The sequence below is a fragment of the Chelonoidis abingdonii genome, chromosome 11 (assembly GCF_003597395.2).
Source record: "Chelonoidis abingdonii isolate Lonesome George chromosome 11, CheloAbing_2.0, whole genome shotgun sequence".
Lineage (NCBI taxonomy): Eukaryota > Metazoa > Chordata > Testudines > Testudinidae > Chelonoidis > Chelonoidis abingdonii.
Window position 1 is genome coordinate 46,993,272 of NC_133779.1, and position 22,668 is coordinate 47,015,939.

At 53.4% G+C, this 22,668-nt stretch overlaps 1 protein-coding gene across 11 annotated transcripts in view; it reads left to right on the plus strand.

The window, feature by feature from the left end:
- ARHGEF11 (Rho guanine nucleotide exchange factor 11) overlaps positions 1–22,668 on the plus strand; it is a 76,565-nt gene that overhangs the window by 30,285 nt on the left and 23,612 nt on the right. For 5 of the 11 annotated variants that reach the window (XM_075071057.1, XM_075071064.1, XM_075071061.1 and 2 more), the window contains exons 2-15: positions 5,957–6,048; positions 9,747–9,845; positions 11,381–11,430; positions 11,539–11,596; positions 13,551–13,729; positions 13,841–13,912; positions 14,486–14,605; positions 15,174–15,228; positions 16,665–16,741; positions 17,809–17,946; positions 19,184–19,294; positions 20,030–20,134; positions 20,811–20,909; positions 21,548–21,590. In XM_075071057.1, coding sequence (XP_074927158.1) covers positions 5,957–6,048; positions 9,747–9,845; positions 11,381–11,430; positions 11,539–11,596; positions 13,551–13,729; positions 13,841–13,912; positions 14,486–14,605; positions 15,174–15,228; positions 16,665–16,741; positions 17,809–17,946; positions 19,184–19,294; positions 20,030–20,134; positions 20,811–20,909; positions 21,548–21,590 — 1,298 coding nt within the window. The remainder of the gene's footprint in view (positions 1–5,956; positions 6,049–9,746; positions 9,846–11,380; positions 11,431–11,538; positions 11,597–13,550; positions 13,730–13,840; positions 13,913–14,485; positions 14,606–15,173; positions 15,229–16,664; positions 16,742–17,808; positions 17,947–19,183; positions 19,295–20,029; positions 20,135–20,810; positions 20,910–21,547; positions 21,591–22,668) is intronic. The other 6 variants (XM_032792065.2, XM_075071065.1, XM_075071066.1 and 3 more) reach the window with 4 other exon arrangements.

Consider the following 22,668-nt stretch of genomic DNA (forward strand, 5'->3'; position numbering starts at 1 on the left):
TACACACAGAACAGCATATAACATTTATTCTTATTATACCATCAAGCCCTTAGCACAGTATTTGATGCACTGTGCCATAAAGCTTGACCTCAAAAGTTAGATGTTACCCCCGCTTAATTCTTTCTTTATATAGAAAAGCAGCCTTTAATTTAAAGTTTTGAATAGAGATTCAGGGATCCATCATATTTATATTTTTACTTAAATGCTTTAAGAGATTCTGAAAAGTTAAGGCCTTAACATATTTGGTATTACATTCAGATTTTATTTTAAACAGGTTTATTTTTAAAAAGAAAAAACTTCTTATAATTTAAATAACATCAAAAATGCAATTTTAATTTTAAAAAGTCTGTTTTAAAATCCATTTTTATCCTCCTGTAGGTGTTGAACTGAACTAGTTGAATAAACTGAAATGAAGACAAGCAGAAGTAGCTCCTAGGAGCGCTGACTCTAGTCTACTGGATGTGAAGCCGTTCTCATCAGATGGTTGTTTCATTGGTTAAACTGACTCAAGTTCATGTGCTTTAGGGTTTGCACCAGTTTAGCTAGATCAGACAGTTTATGGAACCCAGCTGTGCATTGTATGTACCCAGCCCCTGCACCGATGAATTTACTGTCTCAACCCATGAGACGGACAAAGAGTGGGAGGGGAACCTGAGGCCCAGTGAGAGGAAGTGACTTGCCCAAGGTCATGCAGCAGGTCAGTGGCAGAGCTGGGGTTAGAACCCAGGTCTCTTAGGTCAGTGGTTAGGGCCTCTTGTTTAGTAACTTGTCTAGCCTAGACCAGGCCTGTGTGTGTACCGCTGCTTGTGCTGTCCATGCATTCTAGATGCACAGCTGACATTGCTTGGGAGCTGTCAGACCAGCACCTCTGACCAGCCCAGGCACCCTTGGCCCACAGAGTTTCTCTGTACTTGTGCTTTGATCAGTGGGCCCTTCACCTTGACATTCCTGGGAACGGGCCATCCACTCATGCAGGAATGTGGCCGGGTGGCTTTGCTTTCTTATCACTGCCCTGACTCCTCTTTGGCGACACCAGGTGTAACTTCACGTTTGGGAGGTACAAGCACGTACGGTTTAGATCCACCCCAGTGTTGCACACCGAGGGAACAGGCGCCATGGAAATACTGTAGATTGATCTCCGTCCCTTCATCTGTAAGCAGAGGACACTTCTTCCCACCTACTCCATAGCAGTAGGTCACGTTCTCCTCCTCTTCCCGGTATGAACCTCTCTGTAGTTCTCCTCCCTTTTTCCTCCATGGAACGTTTTACTGCCCTACAACTGCTGCCGAAGCAGAAATAGTTTTCCCTGAGCATACTTGGTGCCTTCTGCATGCAGTTAGCACGGTCTGCGGACGGCAGCCGGATTCCATCTGCAGCTGATCATGAGCAGAAGTTTAAAGGTTGGGCCTTTGTGTTTTGTCTGGGCCAAAAAAAAAAATGTGCGAGACCTTGCCAAATTGGAAATGGAGTTTTAACTGTCGTGTCGACTTGAAGTGCAGTGCGAACAGGCTGCAGGGGGGACGGATCCTGGGGGTTTACTCCACCAATCTGGCGCAGAACTTGGCAGTGGCTGCTTGTTTTCTTGTATATGCACACGTCCCAAAGAGCTAATGCCGGTCCTTGCTTTGGACTTGCAGAGTGCAGAGCCCAGGAGTCAAATCTCCTTGTGTGTGTATTAAAATAGAGAGATGGTGGGCCTGACTTTCAGTTACGTACAGGGGCTTTCAAGTGGGCAGAACTGGCTCCCTGAGAATCCCCCACGTGCAGGGCCCCTGCACAGCTTGTGTGGAGCTGGCATAAGAGCTCTGCTCTGGACCTGTGCCCGGTCCCTGGGGGGCCGATCGGGGATGTGGCCAGAGCATACAGCACTACCTCTCTTCTCAGCTTCCCAGGGACTGTACTAGAAGCAAAGAGCAAGTTTGCGTGGCCCTGCGGCTGCTTTTCATGTTGTGCTCGGCCGTACAGCGCCGAGCACAACACGAGCCAGGCAGATCCCTGCATGGTTCCAGAATCCAGGGAGAGCAAAGGTGGCTTACAGGCATCTGCACGCCCCTCCCTGACCTCTCTGCCGCTGGCCAAGCACAGAAATTGAGCGGCTGAGCATCGGGCCCTGTCGGCTTTACCTAGGAAGTGTTTTTCCTAGGGAGGAGTTGAGAAGTCTGCAGCAGCGTCCAGACCTACGGACTTTCGTTAGTTCTTCCCCAGCTCTCACCGCTTTTCTGGCTTTCATTTTTAAGTGTGGATTTAGCCTGGCGAGGAAGGAAGGAATTTGCTGTCTGCCTCAGTGAGATGGTTGCCGTCTGACTCATGTGTGATTGTTGATGGTGGTGGTGTTGCTTTTTCAAGAAAGAAACGGGCTCGATCCTGCCTTGTGGAGGATGTGTGTGTGGGTGGGTATGCGCCCGTGAGTGTGCCGGGCAATGCACGGAGGCGGTGCGGATTTTTAGAAGTGCATCCAAAGGATTCAGGCGCTTAGGGAGGAGAGTCTCAAAAGCATCTAAAACCATTAGTGGAGTGCAGGGGGAAACCCAGGGCGTGTCCTGATGGGAGCGCTGCAGCCATTCCATTACCTCCGCTAAGTGGCAGGTGGGCAGCTGAATCGGCGGGGTTAGGCCCCTGTGTTTGCAGGGGTTTAGACTGTAAGCTCTTTGGTGCTCATTGTATGTCCGTACAGCAACTAGTGCCATGCCACCTGCTGTTGGGTGCTGACCCAGTAGACACACCATGACGCTGCCCTGCTGTCCCGTCTTTCTGGTCCAGAGCAGACTGACGTCAGTGGGAGCCTCTCTGTGGGCTTTGGATCAGGCCCCAAAGGAGCAGGCGCGCAGGTGGCTCAGTGCCACTTGGAGAGGAGGGATCCACTTAGTGCTGCAGCTTGCGTCTCTGCTCTTGCTCGCGCTGGAGGGCAGTGCCCCTCTCTGCAGCGGTGCCGGCTCTTGGCAGCTGGATCAAGGCTGGGGCCATGTGTGTAAGCGCTTTGGGAAACCGCCCAAGTTCAGACTGAACCTGTCATTTGCCTCCTACCCCCGCTGTGCAAGCGGGCACTTGTGGAACCTGTCACCTCGCCTCCCTGCGGGTGTGTGCTCATGGGACCCATGGTGTCCTCTCCTGCACCATCACCCCTCTACCCCCACCCCACTGCATGTTCTCCCGATGCAGGGTCTGGTTCCAGGGTCACATGTGTTTTCTCATACAGTCCAGTCGCATATCGCACCCAAAGAGGAAAGTATTTTGTCCCAGTGAGGACAGCTTGCATTTCCTGCTCCTCCGTGCACAAAGCAGTTGAAGGAATCTGCTCCAGACTTTCTGGTTCTGTTCACTCTGAGCCAGACCCTGAGGCTGGAAAACTCCATCCCGAAGGCGAGGGTCGTAATGGAGACCACGCAGCGCCCTTTGCTGGAGCTGTCGCTGCCTGCGTCCGCCATAACAGTCTTGCTCCTTTTTAAATGTGCTCTGGAGCGGACTAGATGCGTTGAGCAAGGGGTGGGAGAAGGGAAGGGGCATCGCTCTTGGGGCCTGGGAAGGAAGGATCAGCTGCTGGGAAGGTGGTCAGTGCACAGATGCATGGGGAAGGGCCAGAGGGAATTTGGCTCCAATCCTGTAAAGACACAAGCCCCTACTTCACTTTCTGCAAGCGACTCTAATGTATAAAATTTAAGCACTTGTGTGAGTCTTTGCGGGATCGGGGCCTGGGTGAGGCTCTGAAGGCAGCTGTACCCATCTGGCTGTTGAGTGCCCTGCAGGAAACAATTTTGGTGGGACTTGGTCCCTAGTGGATGCCTGTTGGCATCCCCTTGCCACTGTCCACCTGAACGCAGAGGTCAAGCGCTGAATTGGCTACAGAGGGGGAGCCCCCCTTGCGCTCCTCGAAGGAGCCCTGTTGGGTCACTGAGGGTATGTCTGCAGCCCCTCCTGGCCCGGGGTTGGCAGACTGGCTGGTGGGTAGAAAGTGCTTTGAAGCTGCAGCTCTGGCTCTGAAGCCAAGGGCTAGCAGCGCATCTGCCTCTTGCTGTCTGTCCGTCCCCTCTCCTGAGTGTTGAGTGTGTTTACAGCTATGTCATCCATTACACATCTGTCTCTTTTATCTGTTTGTCTCCTCTTCCCCCCGTTCCCCCTGCACTCCCAATGCTGTCCTCTGGACCATGCGCCATCTTTACTACCGTCCTTGTCTTTGGTGTCAATTTCTGTCTTCCCTCCTGGGCAACAGGCCAGCCAGTGAAAAGCGCTCTCACTTGCCCAGGTAAGATGGGGCTGGGGGCGGGCTGACAGAATTGCATTCGCACTCGCTTTCTCGAAGCCCCTGTGTTCAAAGTGAAGGTGAATTTGGTGTCAATCAGCTTTCATGTAAACATCCTCCAGGCCTTTCTTCTGCCATTTTATATTGTCCACAAAAAAACCAACACCCCCCGCCCCAACCTGGCTGGCTCAAGGGGGACCAGGGAAGGGAAAACGGGGTCTTGCACCTCTAGGGTCCTGGTACTAATGTGGCATCAGATCAGGAGAACTGGCTGGCCCGGGGACATTGGGGAATGGAATATGGGGCCTTCCCCCGTAGGGTTCTGTAGGGTGCTGTCTCCAGTATGCCACCAGGTTGGAGGGAGTGGCTGGCTCTAGAAGATTGGGGAATCCGATCTGGGGCCTTTCCCCTATAGGGTCCTGGTTCTAATTTGGCACCAGATCTGGAGGGACTGGCTGGCTTGGGAGGTAGGATATGGGGCCTTTCTCTTATAGGCTCCTGGCTCCAGTCTGGCCCCAGGCTGGGGGCAGTAGGTAATAAGGTCTTGTCTTCACTGCAGTTAATTCAGGTGTTGCCCCAATCTTGAATCCTGTCCACACTCACAACTCCCTCACTCAAGTACCGTGGTGCTATTAATTCAAATTGGCTGGGATGGGTAGGAGGGGCAGACTACACTGGAGATAGTGCTGCTCCCTGCAGCCTGCCCGTTTTCCTGTGTGGCTGCTCTCCCTCAAGCCTGTTTCGCGAGAGAGGCATCAGCGCCAGGGTAGATAACTCGAGTGAACTCTACCCTTCGCTACGAGTCACGGCTGCAGGTCGCCCCCGTGTGCTGGCTGCCCGGAGGCTTGTGGGAAGAGTTTGTAGGGACTCAGTCCAGTTCCAGCTGGTAGGTGTGACCACCCCAGCAATAAGCATTAGGCAGAGAGAGCTGGCCAGGACCGAGCAGGCTGTGGAGTTGGAGCCCCCTTCTCACCCCACGGTCAGCTGGTCCCTCCAGAGTAGGAGAGTCCTGGGAAGCTTGCAAAGCCAGTGCCGCTGTTGTACCTAGGGTGACCATATGTCCCGATTCTATAGGGACAGTCCTGAATTTTGGGTATTTTTCTTATATAGGTTCCTGTTACCCCCGCCCCGTCCTGATTTTTCACACTTGCTGTCTGGTCACCCTGGTTGTACCTCTTCCCGCCTTGGCCCACAGGACTCTCAATCCAGCCCCCTCCCCCATCACAGAACTGCCGGGAAGAGCAAGAACACCAAAAATAAAAATAACAAAAGAAAGTAACTGTCCATTGTCTCTCTCATTCATTCCTCGCTGCTTCATGTTCTCTTCTCCCATCAGCCCCATTGCAGCCTGGTAAGCTCTGACGCTGGCCTCCTGTGCAGTGTGTGTGGTTTGCATGAGCACATCTCTCTGTTGTTCGTCATGTTCTGTGGAAACCAACCCCTCCCCATCCCTCCGGGGTTAACAGACGTGCGGTTACATGGTGTAGCGCCCTCCCTGGGGCTCTGGCTCTCTCTGCTGGAGGCTGCTTTTGGCAGTGGGGAGAAGGGTCCTGCAGCTCCAATTCTGGCCCAGCACCCTGGGGGAAACAGACAGCGATCGCTTGCCGTGAGAGCTGCCCTGGCTACGCTGGGGCTTGCTGCGTCCTGAGAGGGAGGCTTCTTGTCAGTGGAAGGATGAGTCTTGTTCCTCCATGACTGTTTCCGTCTCATTCCCTTCAGGTTAAGCAGCCTGTCTTCACTGGGCGATTCGACTACAGGACGCAGGTCTCCTGGGCACCGCCGCCAGCCGTCTGACTGCACTGAAACGACAGGTAGCCTTTACTTCTCTCCTCCCCGCTCTGTGTTGCTATGACAGCAGACTCGGGGCTGTGCCATCTGGCTATTGTGGCTACGTCTGCCCCCCACCCCATTGACGTTCTCTCTCGGCACCTCCCAGCTGTGATGGTCTTGATCCCCCCGGGAGGTGGGGCAGGGCTTCTCTGCCCACTGGGCACATGAGGAATTCTGAGGCCCACAGACGGGAAGTCACTTGCCCAAGATCATGGCAGCAGAGCAGGGAACAGAACCAAGGTCGCCTACGTCCCAGGTGAGCGGTCTGGCCACGGGAGCGTCAGGCACACAGGTGAGGCTGTCCAGAAGGTCATGATGCAGGTGGCCAGAGCCTTTTGCATGTGTGTCTCTGCACAGCATGAAGCTCCTCTTATCAGACTCAGAGATTATAAGGCCAGAAGGAACATCTGGTTGGGTCTCTTGCAGCGCCCACGCCAAACAGTTTCACCTGGTGGTTCCTGGACTGGACCCGTAATGGCTGATTGAGCCAGAGGGCGTCATTTTCTAGAAAGAGACATTCGATCCCGACTAAGCTCTGGAGTTGGGGAAGGGCAAGCTGGGAATAACATTGTGGGGTAGGGGCGTCCTCATGAGCCGTCAGCTGTTCTGGTCTTTGTGGGTTTGAACGGCTCACCTGCCCTTTACCATGATGGGGGAAATCATGGGGGATAAAATGATGTTTTTCAGGCCTGTGATAATTGCTCCTCCCATCTAGGCCTTCCTATGGGGCTACTTACACCTTTCGTCTAGGGTAGAATTCGGAACTGAGAGTTGGGACCCCAGGAATCTATTATCTCTGCCACTGATTGCCTGCCAAGTTGCTGCCCTCCCTGTGCCTCAGTTTCCCCATCCGTAAAATGGGGATAATGACACTCCCCTCCCTTGTGAAGCACTTTGAGATCTGTGGATGGAAAGTGCTAGGTTGGAGCTAATGGGGATGGCAGCGATGGTTCTGTTTACGATTCCAGTTGCCCAAGCAGTGAGGAGAGAAGAGTGGCCTTGTGGTTAGATGTGGACGTGGAAAGGGTGTTGCAGCACCCTCCTTGCTTTGGCATGTGCCACCCCAGTTCCCACTGGCGGGGCAGTCCCCCTCCTGTACTGTGAGTTGCAGTCTAGCCCTCCCTCCTGCTGCATCAGGTTGGTCCCTGTACCCTGAAAAGGGGAGAGGAAAATCCTTAGAACAGAGCCGTGCATACGAAAGCAGCGGTGACACGGGGCCAGGCCCTTGCCGTGAAATGCTTCTGCAGTGCTGGAGCAAAGCTCATAGGCCGTGATCCTAGATTAGCCCGAGAGCTGGGGTGTAACTGCAGAGCGTGCACTGTATGAAAGAATCGGCCAACACAAAGGCGCGAGGTGATGCAGGACTGTCTGGTGCCAGCACCAGTTGCTGATCTTGGAAAGGGAAAGGCTGTCTGCCTATAGCGGTGGTTCTCAGCCAGGGGTGCACGTACCCCTGGGGGTATGCAGAGTTCTTCCAGGGGGTGCATCAACTCATCTAGATATTTGCCTAGTTTTACAACAAGCTACAAAAAAAGCCCTAGCGAAGTCAGTACCAACTAAAATTTCATACGACTTGTTTGGACTGCTCTGTGTGCTATGCGCTGAAATGTAAGCACAATATTTATATTCCAATTGATGTATTTTATAAGTAGATGGTAAAAATGAGAGAGCCAGCAATTTGTCAGTAACAATGAGCTGGGACACTGCTGGATTTTTATGGCTGATTTTGTAAGCAAGTCATTTTTAAGTGAGGTGAAACCTGGGAGTACGCAAGATAAATCAGCCTCCTGAAAAGGGGACAGTCGTCTGGAAAGGTTTAGAGCCACCAGCCTAGAGGAAGGATCACTTGGTGGCTGAGGCGCTGGACTGGGATTTAGGACTTTAAAATCGGCATTCTCTTTCGGTGCGATTCCAGGGAAACTGAGGCGGCTTGAGTGACTTGCCTGATCTATAAAATGGCTCTGATGCGTTCCTCTGTAACAGGTATTAGGGGGCTAAACGCCCAGGAGGCATTCGGATCCTACAGCAGTTCGGGGGAGGGGATATAATAATCTACCATTGATGAGCGAGGCTCCAAAAGGCTGGATTAATTGAAGGGATCAAAAAGGAGTGTGGTAAAGGGGGGAGAATGTGGGAACAGCGGCTCGTTTAATACAGGAACCAAAAGAAAGTGTAGCCAGATGCACCGACCATTCTCTTCGTGGGAGATCTATTGTCTGAGTCTGTCACCCTAAGGTCCCTGTCCACCATGCTGGGAGTATAAAGGACCTTAAGGTGAGCGCAGATGAGTTACTCTTTTTACACTGGTTCCCTTTACACTGCCAGAGCCCTGTAAAAAGGGCCTTATAGTGAGAATGAGAATTGGGGGTGTGACTGGGGGGGGGATGATGAACACGGCAGGCAGAAGTTCCTGTTTGTGGGCTCAGCGGCAATGATACTTATCTGCCATATCCGATTAGGTAAATAGGGCCCGATCCTGCCTCCTTGTTGAACCCCGTGGGTGCTGGATCGAGCCCGTAGTACTGCAGAAAGTGAGCTTATTCACATGCCTCACGTTGGTGTGTTTTGCCACTTTGAGACTGCACGTTTGGAAGTTACTTCCTTCCTCTGCCCAAAGAGCACCGTAAGTACAGATGCTAGGAACTGACTGTATTTACATGCACGCGCACGTGCGTGCACAACACACACACATGCCCCTTACTTTGTGGTATGTCTGTCACTTGTGCAAAACCGGGTCCAATTTCTTACTTCCCCACCCTTCACCTTTGTGTCATTAGTTGCATTTGTGCAAAATTGGGCCTGATTTGTCCCCTGCCCCAACCTCATATTGTCACTTCACCTGTGCAGAGTGAGTAACACACTCACTGGTGTGATGTGAGTGGAGAATCCGGAGTCTTTTGTACACTCGCATTGCACAGGCGAAGACACGATGGAAAGGAGAATCAGGCCCTGTTTCTTTTTCTGAACCAGACCTCAGATACTCGAATGATGTCAGCGTTCCATGCACTGCGATGAACAACAGAAGCCGGGTCACTTGATAGTCACTAACACCATCTGCATTCCTACCAGCGACAATGAGCGTAATTGCATCTCTGGCTTTCAGGGCAGTAGAAAGGAACCAGAGAAGCCAGAGATAGAAAAGATCCGTTAGGTCCTGGATAGACTGTCTATCCAGGTGTCGTATATACCAGCAGCCAGCATGGTATCTTGAGGCTAAAAGGCAGCTGATATCAGAGCATGGGATTCGAACAAACACCTCCGGGGACACTGCAGCCTTAAAAGGGAATGGAGCTGCTGAAATCTAGAACCCAGGCATCCTAATGTATTGGGCTTTGCCTCATTATCTGTCCTTCTCCCCTCTCCTGGGCTCTCTGCACGGCAAGAACATCTCTGCTTGTCATCGCCAGCATTGCGTTCAAAAATCTTTTCTCAAGCCCTGCCCCAATCATGAGCTTGACACGAAAAGTCATGGGATTTTGTTAACAAAGAATTAACTTCAGGAGTGTGAGTTTTTGTTGTTTGTTTGCCTTCTGTTTCCTGGGCCTTAGTCTTCCCCTGGTCTCGGGGAACGAACAGTAGCCATGGGCCATCTGGAACTTGCAGCCACAACTAGTCTTGAGCATGGATTTAAACTCTAGCCTCTCATGCCTCATTTGTTTGTTTCCCCGCCCTGCTGAAGGTTTGGTCCAACGCTGCGTCATCATCCAGAAGGATCAAGATGGCTTTGGCTTCACCGTCAGCGGGGACCGAATTGTCCTGGTGCAGTCTGTCCGGCCAGGTGAGCAGCTCTGTCCCCCCTTCTTGGAGGCCCACGGATGTGGCTTTATGAATGGGAGTCCCCAGTTCACTTGGCCCCCTGCTCCGCCCTGGGCCCAGGATGGTTTGGGAGAGAGGAAAAGGGGGATCCTTCTTCGCAAAGCCTGTTGGATCAAGGGAGGGCAATTCTGGAGAATGAAGAGGAGCTAAGCTGGGTGAGGGCATGGTTGAGATGGCGGTAGCGGGACCCGGGGTAAGCATGTGCCTAGATCGGAGTCTTGATTCTGATCAGCTTGGCCACCTGGAGGTGGGAATTAACCCCAAATCGGCTCCTGAGAGCAACAGCCAAGTTCCCATGTTGCGCCATCTCTGCTCTCAGGCAGCGCCAGGTTAACCATGTGCTATACCTGGTTGTTACATAATCGCAGCTGGTGACTGATGAGGGGTGCAGGGAATTCCCCTTGTAGCCCTCAGCAAACACAGTCAGCAACTTTCAGCTGGGCTCTATGTTGCGGAAGAGCTCTAGTTTTTTGCTGTCTGATGGTGTTGAGGGGAGGTAGGGTTTGAATCAGACTAACACTCAGGCTAGGAAAAATTCAGATAGATAAGGGAGGAAAAGTCTTACAGATTTAAAGGGACAGAATCAGAGAAAAATCAACCCCCTTATCCTGCAATGGGATCTCATGGGGAGACCCCTGCATCGACCCCAGTGATTTCACCAGGACTTTGGGCGGGCATAGATTCTATTTGCATGAATCCAATGGCAAGTCCCAAATATTTTAATAAAGAACAGTCAATGTGCCTGATTCCCCACTGCCCCATTCCTTGTGCGGTCATTTACACTAGTGCAAAGTGAGCCAGATTCTCTAGTGCCCTGTCTCTCTGGCAGTCGCCCTCTTTGTGCTGGGGTAAAAGACCACCCTGGGTGTGGTGCTGCAGGGAGACATGCCCCTTCATTCTGGCATGCGTTGCCTGCAATGAGAGCTCATTAAAGCTGAAAAGACTCTTTAATTTACTTCCCTTCTTGGCCTTTTTTTTTTTTTTAATTTGCTAGTCTCTCAGTTTGGAATTGAACCTCATGGAAACGTTTCCTCTTCGGCCTGGCTTTAGCAACAGAGAATTTTTCAGTGTATTTAAACTTTTTTAGCAGTTGCATTAAAGAAGGGGAGACTGGCAGGGGAAGAGCTTAAATAATAAAGCTACTTTTACGGATGCTTAGGCCCCAATCCTGCAGTTGGATCCATGTGGACAGACCCCCTTGCCTAGACAGAAACCCTAAAGGAGAACGACCGCATGGCAGATGGTAGTCTCATTGCTTACTGCGCTGCTGGAAGGAACTTGGATATTAGTGATGAGGTCGATATAAGAACCTACAAGGAATAGAATAAAACAGAGCTCCACACAGGAGGAGGGAAAACCTAGATTTACGTCTCCATATGCTGTTCCGGTGATGGTGTCAAATCCGCTGGTGCCTTGTGCTAGGTGTGGATGTTTTCATGTTGCTGGGGCTTTCCTGTTCTTTACTGTAACTCCCTTCCTCTGCCTGTTGCATTGCAGGAGGAGCGGCCATGAAGGCTGGGGTGCAAGAGGGTGACCGGATCGTCAAGGTGAGTGGCAAACCCTAAGCTGAGGCATCCCCGGGGTGTTCCCTAGTGCTGCGCTCTGTGGGCCGGCACTGGGGCTTCATGTTTGAGGCTGGCTGTCTCCTTTTGCAGGTGAACGGCACAATGGTGACAAACAGCTCCCATCTCGAAGTGGTGAAGCTCATCAAATGTGAGTAGGTAGAAGGGGTGAATGGGGCCTTTTCCTGCTCGGTTGCTGGTTGGAGGCCAGCCCCGCGGCGGAGCGTTTTGAGATGGCATATTGTGGAAAGAGTAAGGGGCCCTGAGGCTAAGAGCAGAGCGGAGAGGCCAGGCACGCTGAGCTCTCTTCTCCACCCGAGAGGCAGGGGATTCTCTAGGTGCGCTGGTGTGGGGAGCTTGCTCTGTCACAGCTGTGCCTGCCCCATGCATAAATAGGGGCATCTGGTCTCGGGGTGGAGAACACCAGCAATCCCATGTTTCAAAAATGCTTAATGTGAAATGTCCTGCTTGGAGAGCCTCATTGACTGACGCCGCTGGGAAGGGAGTCATTTGCAAGCTGGAGCGGCCAGATCTCTGCGGCTTCCCGTTCTGGTTGTTACAGGAGCAGCCGTTTGGGAGAACGTCACTTCCCATTCCTTTCCTGAAGCGGTTTCCAAGAACAGCCTAACCCTTCCCTTGCCGATTTGGTTATTCCACTTCCCAGCCTGCGTTACGATGCTCTGTATCCATCTGTCTGTCTACATCAGGCTGTCACCATAGCGTCTGGGCAAATAGCCAATGGTGAAGTCTCCAGTGGACTTCATGGGATGTCTGGCTCTTCTCCTGTAGGGAGGTAAACCCCCTGCCTGGGATGGACTTAGGGTCACCAGACAGCAAGTGTGAAAAATAGGGACAGGATATGGGGGGGTAATAGGAGCCTATATAAGAAGAAAACCCCAGAATTGGGACCGTCCCTATAAAATTGGGATATCTGGTCACCCTAGGTGGGCTTTTGGTGGTGTTGGCTGGTTGGTTTGGTTTGTTTCAGGGTTTGTGGGTCCAGGGGAGGGCATGGGGGTGTCATTCCCTCTGTGGTGAAGAGGAAGGTTTTACAGTGTCTGCTAGAGGCGATCCCACTCTGGATTGGCCCCATCTCCTCTGGTTGCGCATTTCATTGCAAAGTCTCCTTCCCTGGGAATGCTTTGACCCTTGCTCTCATGTCCATCTTCTTGCGTTTTGTGATCTGCATCGTCCCAGAGGAGCACCGTTGTCACCGCAGATCATAGAGTGAAGTTCAGTCTTGTAATGTAGCTGGGGCTCGACCCAGTTGTTGCTTTGATGATTAGGACTGAGGCCTTAAACTGGCATCTGAAGCAGCCTGAGGGCCAGTGGAGGGATTGGATCTTGGGTCTGATGTGTTCACAGTGGCTTAAGCTAGGGGGAAGGTGGGCAGCCTTGGGCAAGTCACTTCCCCACTCTGTGCCTCAGTTTCCCCATTTGTCAAATGGCGATAATGATACTAACCTCGTTTGTACAGCTCTTTGAGGTGTATGGATGAAGAGCACGAGATATAATCTAGGGATTAATATGTGCCTTGGCTGATGCAGCCTCTCCTGGGTACGCTTTACAAAGGTTCCTGAGGCTTTACTAAGGACCCTTGCTCTGTAGGTGCAGTGGGCTAGCATCTGTGAACTGAATTAAACCCTAATGCTGAGTGTAGTTGGTCTACACTGAAAACCTACATCAGCATAACTGTGTGTCTCAGAGATGTGAAAAATCCACACACCTCCCCGAGAGACATAGCTACGTTGACCTAACCCTTGGTGTGGACAGTACTAGGTTGATGGAAGAATTCTTCCGGCCCCCTTTGCCTCTGGGAGAGGGGGATTACATATGCCGAGGGGAGAACCCCTCTTATCGCCATTGTGAGTGTCTACACTGAAGCGCTACAGCAGTGCAATTGTTGCATTTTCAGTGTAGACGTACCCTTAAGATCAGCTTTGGGTGCAGCTCCATCCGTCTCAGACTCCTGCTTCGTGGATTTGGGGTTGGGAAGGCAATGATCCGTTCTCTTCTAGATGCCGTGATTCCCTGGGTTTAAATCCTCATCAACTGGCTAGTTATAAAGTGGGTCTCTCTCCACCTGTGCTCCTTTTCTTCTCCAGCCGGCGCCTACGTCGCGCTCACCCTCCTGGGGTCTCCTCCTCCCTCAGTGGTGCTCTCCAGCCCTCAGCAAGACGTGAGCGTATCGGGGGCGCCCGGTATTGCACCCTTGTGCCCCCCGCCACCTCCCCCACCTCCGTTGCCTCCGCCACAGCGCATCACAGGACCCAAACCATTACAGGTAACACTCTCCTGCGCTGCTCAACTTCGGGGGGTAGGGGTGAAAGATGGGGAAATGAAAGCAAAGCTCTATCCATCCCCTCACTCTACCCACATCTGTTCCAAATCGCAGGATCCAGAAGTTCAAAAGCACGCGACTCAGATCCTCCGCAACATGCTGAGACAGGAGGAGGCTGAGTTACAGGTACGCTGCGTCGCCTGCCTCCTCTCTGTGGTGAGCGACCCTGGAGCAGACCTTTGCCCTGTCTAGCACACTGCTAGCAATCTTTGCTTACAGTGGAGCGGACTATTGCTCCTTCTAGGCCAATCTTTCCTCCCTACATGTTGGATCAGACCAATGGGCCATCTCCTCTTATATCTTGCCTGTAGCAGAGAAGACAATTGTTCCACCTAATCTCATGGTTCTCCTTTCTGCCCTGCGGATCAGACCTCCCTCCATTCCATGTAATCCAAGTTCCTGCCTCCATCCGTGACACGACTGGTGTTTCCAAGGAAGAGGAACCCTCTCCACCCCACAGTAAAGCGTGAGGCCAGTTGTACAATGTTTGGGGGAAGAAAGGTGTATTTCCTTCCTCCTCCCCCTGGCCACCAGCTGATGTCACACCGAAGCTGCAGCAGGGTATTGATCAGAGCCATATATCCCTCAACTGCCTTGTCTTTTTTTCGTAGCCCCCACTCCACGCTCTGCACCCCGTGTCTGTTCCCCTCCCTGCGTGGCTGGCTGTAACCTCCTTCCCCTTCTTGTCTCTCTGCTCAGCGATTCTGCGAGGTGTACAGCCGGAACCCCGCCACCACGCTAGAGGAACGGATCGAGGGGGCACGCAGAAGGGTCAGCCAGCTGCAGCTCAAGATCCAACAGGAGACGGGCGGCTCAGTGGTACGCAAGAGGAGCCCTTACTTCCTGGTTCTAAATATCATGTGACTGTCCCCCACGCCCTGGACACTCCACTCTCCTCAGATATTGGTGCCAGGGGAAGCCTGAAGTGGATTTAGTCCCGCTGTGGAGATGGACAAACTGAGGCATGCCCTTGTGCAGTGTGAAATCTCCCCGAATGCACTGCCTCCGGGGGCTGAGCCATGAACTGTGGGGATAGGTACCCAAAGGGCATTGAGGCTGAAATGGGTTAGGTGAAGGCTAGTGTGGACACAAAACAAGACTGAAACCAGTTCAGCAGGGCTAGTGAGGATGCACGGTGTTGTTTGTGTATGAACTGGTTGAAACTTCCCTCTCCTCTCCCTCCCCCCTGTGTGACCTATTCTGGGGTTCCCTTCCCAGCTCTGCCACAGACTTCATATCCGCAGAGGTGTGACAGCTTCATATCCCCTCTTGAAATGGAAGGGTGCTGGTCCTCCCGCTTTATAGATCAGGCTCTTTCCGTGCCTCAGTTTCCCCACCTGTAAAGCAGGGATAACGACACCGCCCTCTCTGTATCCATCAATTGCAGGATTTGGGGCGGCCGTGCTGCAATTCCGGCTCAGCCAGTCTCCGGGGGACAGAAGGTGAGTCGTGCTGTTGCTCCCAGGCAACTGCACATACCCATTGCTACTGTCCACCTGCCCTCGCAACCGATGATTGGTCTGGGTGACTTCAGCTTGCGGTGCCTGTGCAGCTCCTTGTCTCCGGACGCTGTAGCCGTCCCAGGCTTTTGACGAGCTTTGCTTGCACCAGGTGCGCTGAGGGCTTCAACTCGAGTCTGGGTCGATCCTTATCAGCTGTGATAGCGTCTCTCCAGTGCAGATGGGAAGCTACAAATAGTCTAGCTCTCCCCATTCAGGAGTTCCTCACATTGGGAAATTGTTTCCAGCCATCACACACTGTGTGCTATAGGATAGGGACTCCAGGTCTCCCAGAATGCACCAGTGCAGGGATACTTTACTTCTGTCCAACAGCATTGCTATATGGGATATGCTGTAAAGAGACATGAGTGTTTGCACCCAGCATCCCTGTGACCGCCACCTGGCTCGGCATAGATAAACGCAGCACGTATCTGTTCACCACCACCCCAGGGTTACCCCTCCGCTAGTGTCCGTTGTAGAGCCGGGCAGGAAGTTTGCAACAAAACATATTTTCACTGGAAAATGTTGATTTGCTGAAACTGTAACAGTTTGCGGGAAAGGATTGGTTTCAACCGGTTTCCTGTTTTTGGCGGGGGGGGATTCAAAACAAAGGTTCCTTTCCTGACGTTTTCTTTTGAAATTTCAGTTAATTTGTCATAAAAGAATTTTTTTAGGAGGTTGAAATTGAAATGAGACATCTCAGAATTATTGAAAGAGAAGGTGTCAACTGACCCGAGCTGAGTTTAATTTTATTTTTGTTTTGCGGAAATGTTAGAGATTTCAACTTTTTGGCCCCATTTGGAATGAGACTTTTTTTTTTAATGTCAAATTTTTGTGGGATGGGAAAACCATCTCCTGCCTTGCTCCAGTCTGCTGCTCTGTGCCTTTTCACGCTCAACACATCCCGTGTGGCTCCTGCTCTTTCTCCTCCTTCACCACCCAGGGTTGCTTTCCCGTCTTGTGCCCAGCAGAACTCCGGTCTTGAAGCCTGTAGGACTAGCCATGTTTGCGTGTGGGTTTCTGGTTTCCTTTGCCTCTGCCCCTTGCCTGGGATTCCAACGAGCCGTAGCCCCCAGTAAAGACCAGAGCTCCTTTTTCCTCGTCAGAGGCCAGAATTGGGGTTGCACAAACCCTCCTTAAACATTCTCAGTCTGATTCTCTTGTGGGTCTTGGCCAGCCCACAGATCCACCCTCCTGTCATCAGAGGAGAGGTGACGGCAAAGGAAATGTGAGGAGGTGGATCCACAGTCTAGACAGAGGGTGCTTACTGAGGGCTGCTGAGTCCTGCTCTGTTTGCCCATCGCTCGGTGTCTCCTTTGCCATGGTTGCTCCTGCGGGGTTTAGTTTGACCTCCATCTGCGTGTCTCCTCTGTTCCCAGGTCGCCTCTCTCTGGACTCTCAGGATGGCGATAGCGGTTTGGATTCAGGCACTGAGCGGTTCCCTTCGGTGAGCGAGGTGAGGGCTCGTGGCTCCAGGGCTAAGGGCCAGGTCCATTTTGCACATAGAGCAGAGAGTCAACCTCTGTGCTTTGTTGGGAAAACAGCTTCTGCCCCCCAAACAGTCCGGCATTCACTGAGTGTGTATGTGTGTGGTGGTGGGGGAGGGGAGGGGTTTGGAAAAATCAGACGTCATTTAAAATCAGTCTAATCAAATCTGGGAGTCACAGACCCTACAGTACCCAAATCAGGATCCTGGAGTTATTGCAGGAGGGGGTCCCTGCAGGCAGAGTGAAGGTTGCTTGGGCGCCTTAACTCTGTGTTTCGTGTCTTAGCACGTTGGATGTCTTGTAAGTGCAGCCGTCACTCTGAATGTCCTGGGGTTTCGAAGGTTTGGGGTTTAGGATCATTGCAACATCCCTGTGAAGTCTCTTCCTGTTGAGTTATTGATCCATCCTCTCAGCCTTCACCTCCATCATAACAGAGGGCAACGCTTTCCAGAATGTCCAAGGGCCAGAGTTTTAAAGGTATTTAGGTGCCTAGAGGGAGTGTCAGTGGGTGTTGGGGGCTTAGATGCTTTTGAAAATCCCCATAGGTGCCGAAACACCTTTAAGAATCTTGTCCGAAGTAGGAAATTTTCCCCCTTTGTCTTTTTGCTCTGGGCCTTTATATAGAGCCACAGATTGTAATGGCACATCCTGCAGCAAGACTAAGAGGCAATCCCTGGCCCCCGGAGTTTGCAGTGTCAATAAGACCAGCCAGACGCAGGGGAGGGAGGTGTCTCCAGGTTACTACTGAGAAGAGCGGAGGTGTCGGGGCAGCGTGGGGGAGGCAGGAAGTTGAGCCTGGGAGCAGGAGCCAGGTGTGCACACCGATCTAATGTAAACTGGTTTAGAAATTGATTGGTTAATTTGGCACCCCGCTCCCCCGCATTTGGACACGCTGTTGAATCGGTTTAGATGTTGGCCTGGGTCCTGGGAAGCATGTGAGTCAAGTCAGGGTCTGGCGCTACTTTCGTCCCTGGGGGTTTCCCTGCTGCCCCCTTCTCGGTTGCTAATGTTGTGAGGTGGTGGTTGTCCTGAGCAGATCTCTCTGAACCGGAACTCCGTTCTGTCCGACCCTGGCCTCGACAGCCCACGCACCTCCCCGGTCATCACCTCCAAGATGTTCCAGCACCATCGCCGCCAAGGCTCGGACACGCCCTTCCTGCCCATCGCAGAGCAGGTGAGGGGGGCGTGGGGGAGCTGCCATGGGCGAAGTGGCTGGGCCTGGGGCACACTCCCTAGTCCAGCTCTGCGGAGTTGGGTCTGATTGACAGCGACAGGCCGTAGCTGGTTCTGCCTAGGGCTGTGATCTCATCAGGGGTGGGTCTGAGTAGCACCCAAACTGCTGCAGGGGGTGGGATGTGGGGCTCCTTGGGGGGCACTCTTTGCTGGGGGTCAGTGCTGACTCCATGGCACAGTGCCCTGCAGGGAGTGGGGTGTGGAGCTCCTTGGGGGGTGCTCTCTGCTGGGGGTCAGTGCTCACCCCATGGCACAGTGTCCTGCAGGGGGTGGGGCGTAGGACTCCTTGGGGGGCGCTCCGTCCTCGGGGTCAGTGCTGACTCCATGGCACAGTGTGCTGCAGGGAGTGGGGTGTGGAGCTCCATGGGGGGGCGCTCTGCCCTTGGGGTCAGTGCTCGCCCATGGCACAGTGTCCTGGAGTGAGTGGGGTGTGGGGCTCCTTTGGGGGCGCGCTCTGCTGGGGGTTAGTGCGCACCCCATGGCACAGTGTGCTGCAGCGGGTTGGGTGTGGGGCTCCATGGGCGGCGCTCCGTCCTCGGGGTCAGTGCTAACTCCATGGCACAGTGTGCTGAAAGGAGTGGGGTGTGGGGCTCCTTGGGAGGCGCTCTCTGCTGGGGGTCAGTGGTCACCCCATGGCACAGTGTGCTGAAGGGTGTGGGGCTCCTTGGGGGCACTCTCTGCTGGGGGTCAGTGGTCACCCCATGGCACAGTGTGCTGAAGGGAGTGGGGTGGTGGGGCTCCTTTGGGGGCGCTCTCTGCTGGGGGTCAGTGCTCACCCCATGGCACAGTGTGCTGCAGGGGTGGGATGTGGGGCTCCATGGGGGGGGCGCGCTCTGCTGGGGGTCTGTGCTCACCCCATGGCACAGTGTCCTGCAGGGAGTGGGTTGTGTGGCTCCTTTGGGGGCACTCTCTGCTGGGGGTCAGTGCTCACCCCATGGCACAGTGTCCTGCAGGAAGTGGGCTCTGGGGCTCAGTAGGGGTGCTCTTCCCTCAGGGTCAGTGCTGACCCCAGAGTGCTACTGCTGGACATGTCTGTGGGATGAGACACAAACTGAGGTCCCGACTGCTCGTGCCATGAGGTGCCAGCCACGTAGTAGCTGAGAGTGAAGTGGGCTGCAGAGAAGCCCCCCACTGAAGGGGGAGCCTAGAATTATTGAAGGCTGAACCCGGGCTGCTAGCTGTGGCCTTGTCCCAGCCTGGCCTTCTCTCCTCAGGGCGTGGACCGGATGCCGAAGCCTCTCATCATTGGGCCAGAGGAAGATTACGATCCGGGGTATTTCAACAACGAGGTAACAGCTCCCAAGGCATCCCTCTGTCCTTGTATTAACCCTGTTGGCGTCACCAGCAACCGGGGCAGCTGTGCCGGGGAGTAGGGATTGGGACTCCTAGGAAGGGAGTGGGGTCTAGTGGTCAGAGCAGGGGGGGCTGGGAGTGTGAGCTCTCAGTGCGAGTGCCGCCGAGTGCATCCCCAGACTCCTGGCTTTACAGAGCAGGCTCCAGCCGCCAGAAGCCCTGGGTAGGGCAACGCGGTTACAGACGTTGGGTCTGGAGCTGGGATGGTGCAAAGACGATATTGGCACATGCTTGGGGCCACGTGCATTGTTTGCTAGGGGCTTCCCAGGCTCTGCGTCCACCAAACCTTTGCCCCACTGCACGCTGTGTCGTACTCGCTTTGCGCACAGCTCGTGAGCTGATGAGGAGGGCTGGTGGGTCGAAGGGAGCGTAAGGGGAACCCTTGGCTATCTTAGGCTTTGCCTAGCCTGAGGGTTTTCCCCAATGCCAGGTAGCCACACTGGTGCAAACAGGCAGAGGCGCAGTGGTGGAGTCCAGCTCCGGGGCTGGAGTGGCTGATGGCTGCTCCCCTGCCTGCCCTGAGGTGTGTCTGCTGCAGCGACCCCAGTGGCCGAAATGAGGCAAATGCCAGTTTCACCAAGGCCTTAGCAGAAGGGGGAGCCCGTTCCTTGGGTACACTCTGCCCTTTGCTCTCCCCAGCTTCAATGGCTTGTTTCCCTGCCCTCCCCCAGCAGTGCGACTCCCTCTTCCAGGACCTGGGGAAGCTCAAATCCCGACCGGCTCACCTGGGCGTCTTCCTGCGCTACATCTTCTCCCAGGCAGACCCGAGCCCCCTGGTAAGAGCAAGACACGTCCGCGTCTGCAACCGCGGCTGCCTCTCTGGGGGGGTGGGGTTGTGGAGACCCTGGCTTCCTCGCAGGAGCATCCTGCAGCACTGGGGGTGGCTCCTGACTTGATCTTGGGAGTGTGGATGTGGTGGAGGATTTAGGGCATTTCCCACCCTTTGTCTAACCCTCATCCAAAGCCCACTGATCACGCACTGCCGGCAGCTGGCTTCGGTCCAGGTGCTATCCTCTCCCTCTTCCCTGGATCCAAGAGGGCAGCACGTCTGCGTCGGGCAGTGCATTTCTTACAGGCCCTTGCCTTTTCCTCGGCTCCGTGTTGTTTGCTGCCTGGGCCCATGAACTGCAGGTTATTTCCTCCTGTGGCTGTTCACCCTTGGGCTGACCAGGAGCGAAGGCCCTAGGTGGGGTTAAGGCAGTGCTGGGTCTGGCCCCTGCTGTCATGCTGGTGTGTACGGTTGAAGTCAATGGACTTGCGGAGGCGTGAGAGGTGGAAATGCCGTGCAAGGGCTCCGATTCCTCCCCCCGCACAGGGTACAGTCTACCCTCGTAGGCATCTCCTGTGGACTGTCCTGTGTCCTGGAGGAAGTCACTGCTGCTGCTTTACTAAGTGTTTCTCCTTCCTTCTTCATCTCTCGTGCTCTTTCTTCTCTCTCCCCCGTCCTTCCAGCTCTTCTATTTGTGCGCAGAAGTTTGCCAGCAAATGAACTCCAAGGATTCCCGGGCGCTGGCGAAGGAGATCTGGAACATCTTCTTGGAGAAGAACGCGGTGAGTGCGGGAGCTTGGCTGCATTGCCAGTGGGTGTGGGGCTTCCCTCCCGCAGGAGAAGGCCGGCAAAGCGTGGCTTCATGATCTAACATTCCATGTATTCAGCCTCCCAGCGTGGAAAACTTTTAACTGAGGCCTTGTGTCCCCTGGGATTTTAGCATCAGCCTAGCTGCACTGAGGCAAACTCCAGAGCAGATGTGCTTTGCACTGCCAACTATGCTGGTGCAAACTGTGCTGCATTGTGGTAAATGATGTCTGCGCCGGTGTTCACCACCAATGTAGCTACGCTCCTGAAGGAAACGCTAATATAGACAAGGCCAGGCATCCTGCTTTAATTGGGGTGGGTGGTTTTAGCTGTGGCCTTCTCTGAGAGAAGCGATTTTTCCCCCTTGTTGCTTAATAGGCACGGTGGTAGCAAATATACTGCTTAATAGGGACTCGTTAGCTGAGTGCCAAGAGGTTAAGATTTAATCAGGTGTTTCAGGGTGAAAGTCTGAGCTCTGGTCTTTCAAACACAGAAGCTGCTGTGCAAAGCGCGTGCAGGCTTTACTAGCAGTCCCACAGTGTTTATCCTCTGACCTGGGACACCTGTAGTAATAATTAATGGAAACGTAATTGCGTTTCTTTTTCCCTCCTAGCCTCTGAGAATTAAAGTGTCTGAGCAGTTACTAGTTGACATAGGTAAGTGTGTGTGTGTGTGTGTGTGCGCACACGCATGTGCGTGTGAACTCTGAGGCCATGCCTGTGCCATTAGGGGTAGTCACTGAAGCAGTGAGTGTTTTCAGCAGCTCGAGGTCTCAGCATCGGGGACCACTGGCTGTTGCTGGTCCCACCGTGCAGTGGTGCTTAACCATGGCTGCGGCCTGCACCCCTTTGGTTCTCAAAACATGTTCTCGCACCCCGTATCGGAAATCATTGAAGTAGGTCAGTTCTTTAAACCTAGATATGTTTTTTGTTTGTATGTTACAGTAATTGTTAAAAATGTATAATGTTAATAAATACGTAGGTTTGATGAAACAAAGTAGTTGTACTTAGTGCCTGTGCTTCATTTGTGTTTTGGAGGATTTACCTTCTAAACAAAAAAGGGCAGCTCGCACCCCCAGGGGTGAGTGCACTCCAGGTTAAGAACCACTGTGCTAATGGCTTTGCTTTCAATCAAAGATTCCCATTTATTAGCGTGCAGAACTCTTTACCTCCTCGGAACTTCCCTGGGGAAGGTCTATCTGCATAGGAGAGACCTCACCACTCCCCATATTGCCCTGCGTCAGGGAGGAAACGGCATCGTGTGGTTCGAGTTGAAGTCAGGACTCCTGGGTTCTTTTCCTGCCTCACTTGGGGAAGTCGTTCCCTTGCATGAGCCTCAGTTACACAGAGTTGCGGACGTTACCATTAATTAGACTCACGGCTGTGCCTAACAGGCCCCAGCTAAGATCGGGGCCCCACTTTGCACGACCAAAGGGAGAGACAGTCCCTGCCCCAAATAGCTTAACATTGAACTAGACAGAGGGCAGGAGGGGAAACTGAGGCACAGAGTGAGGCAGTGACTTGCCCAAGGTGACCCAGCAGGCCAATGACAGAGCTGGCAAGAGAAGCCAGGATTCCCAAGTCCCTTTCCACTGGCCCATGCTGCCTGTCTGTCTTACCATACCTGCCCTGCAGGTGGAGTTGGGCGGCTCAGGTCTGGATTTGCCCCCAGCTCCAGCAGGCAGGATAGCTGCTCCAGTTCAAACAGGCAGAGTTGCATTTTGCACTAGGGTGG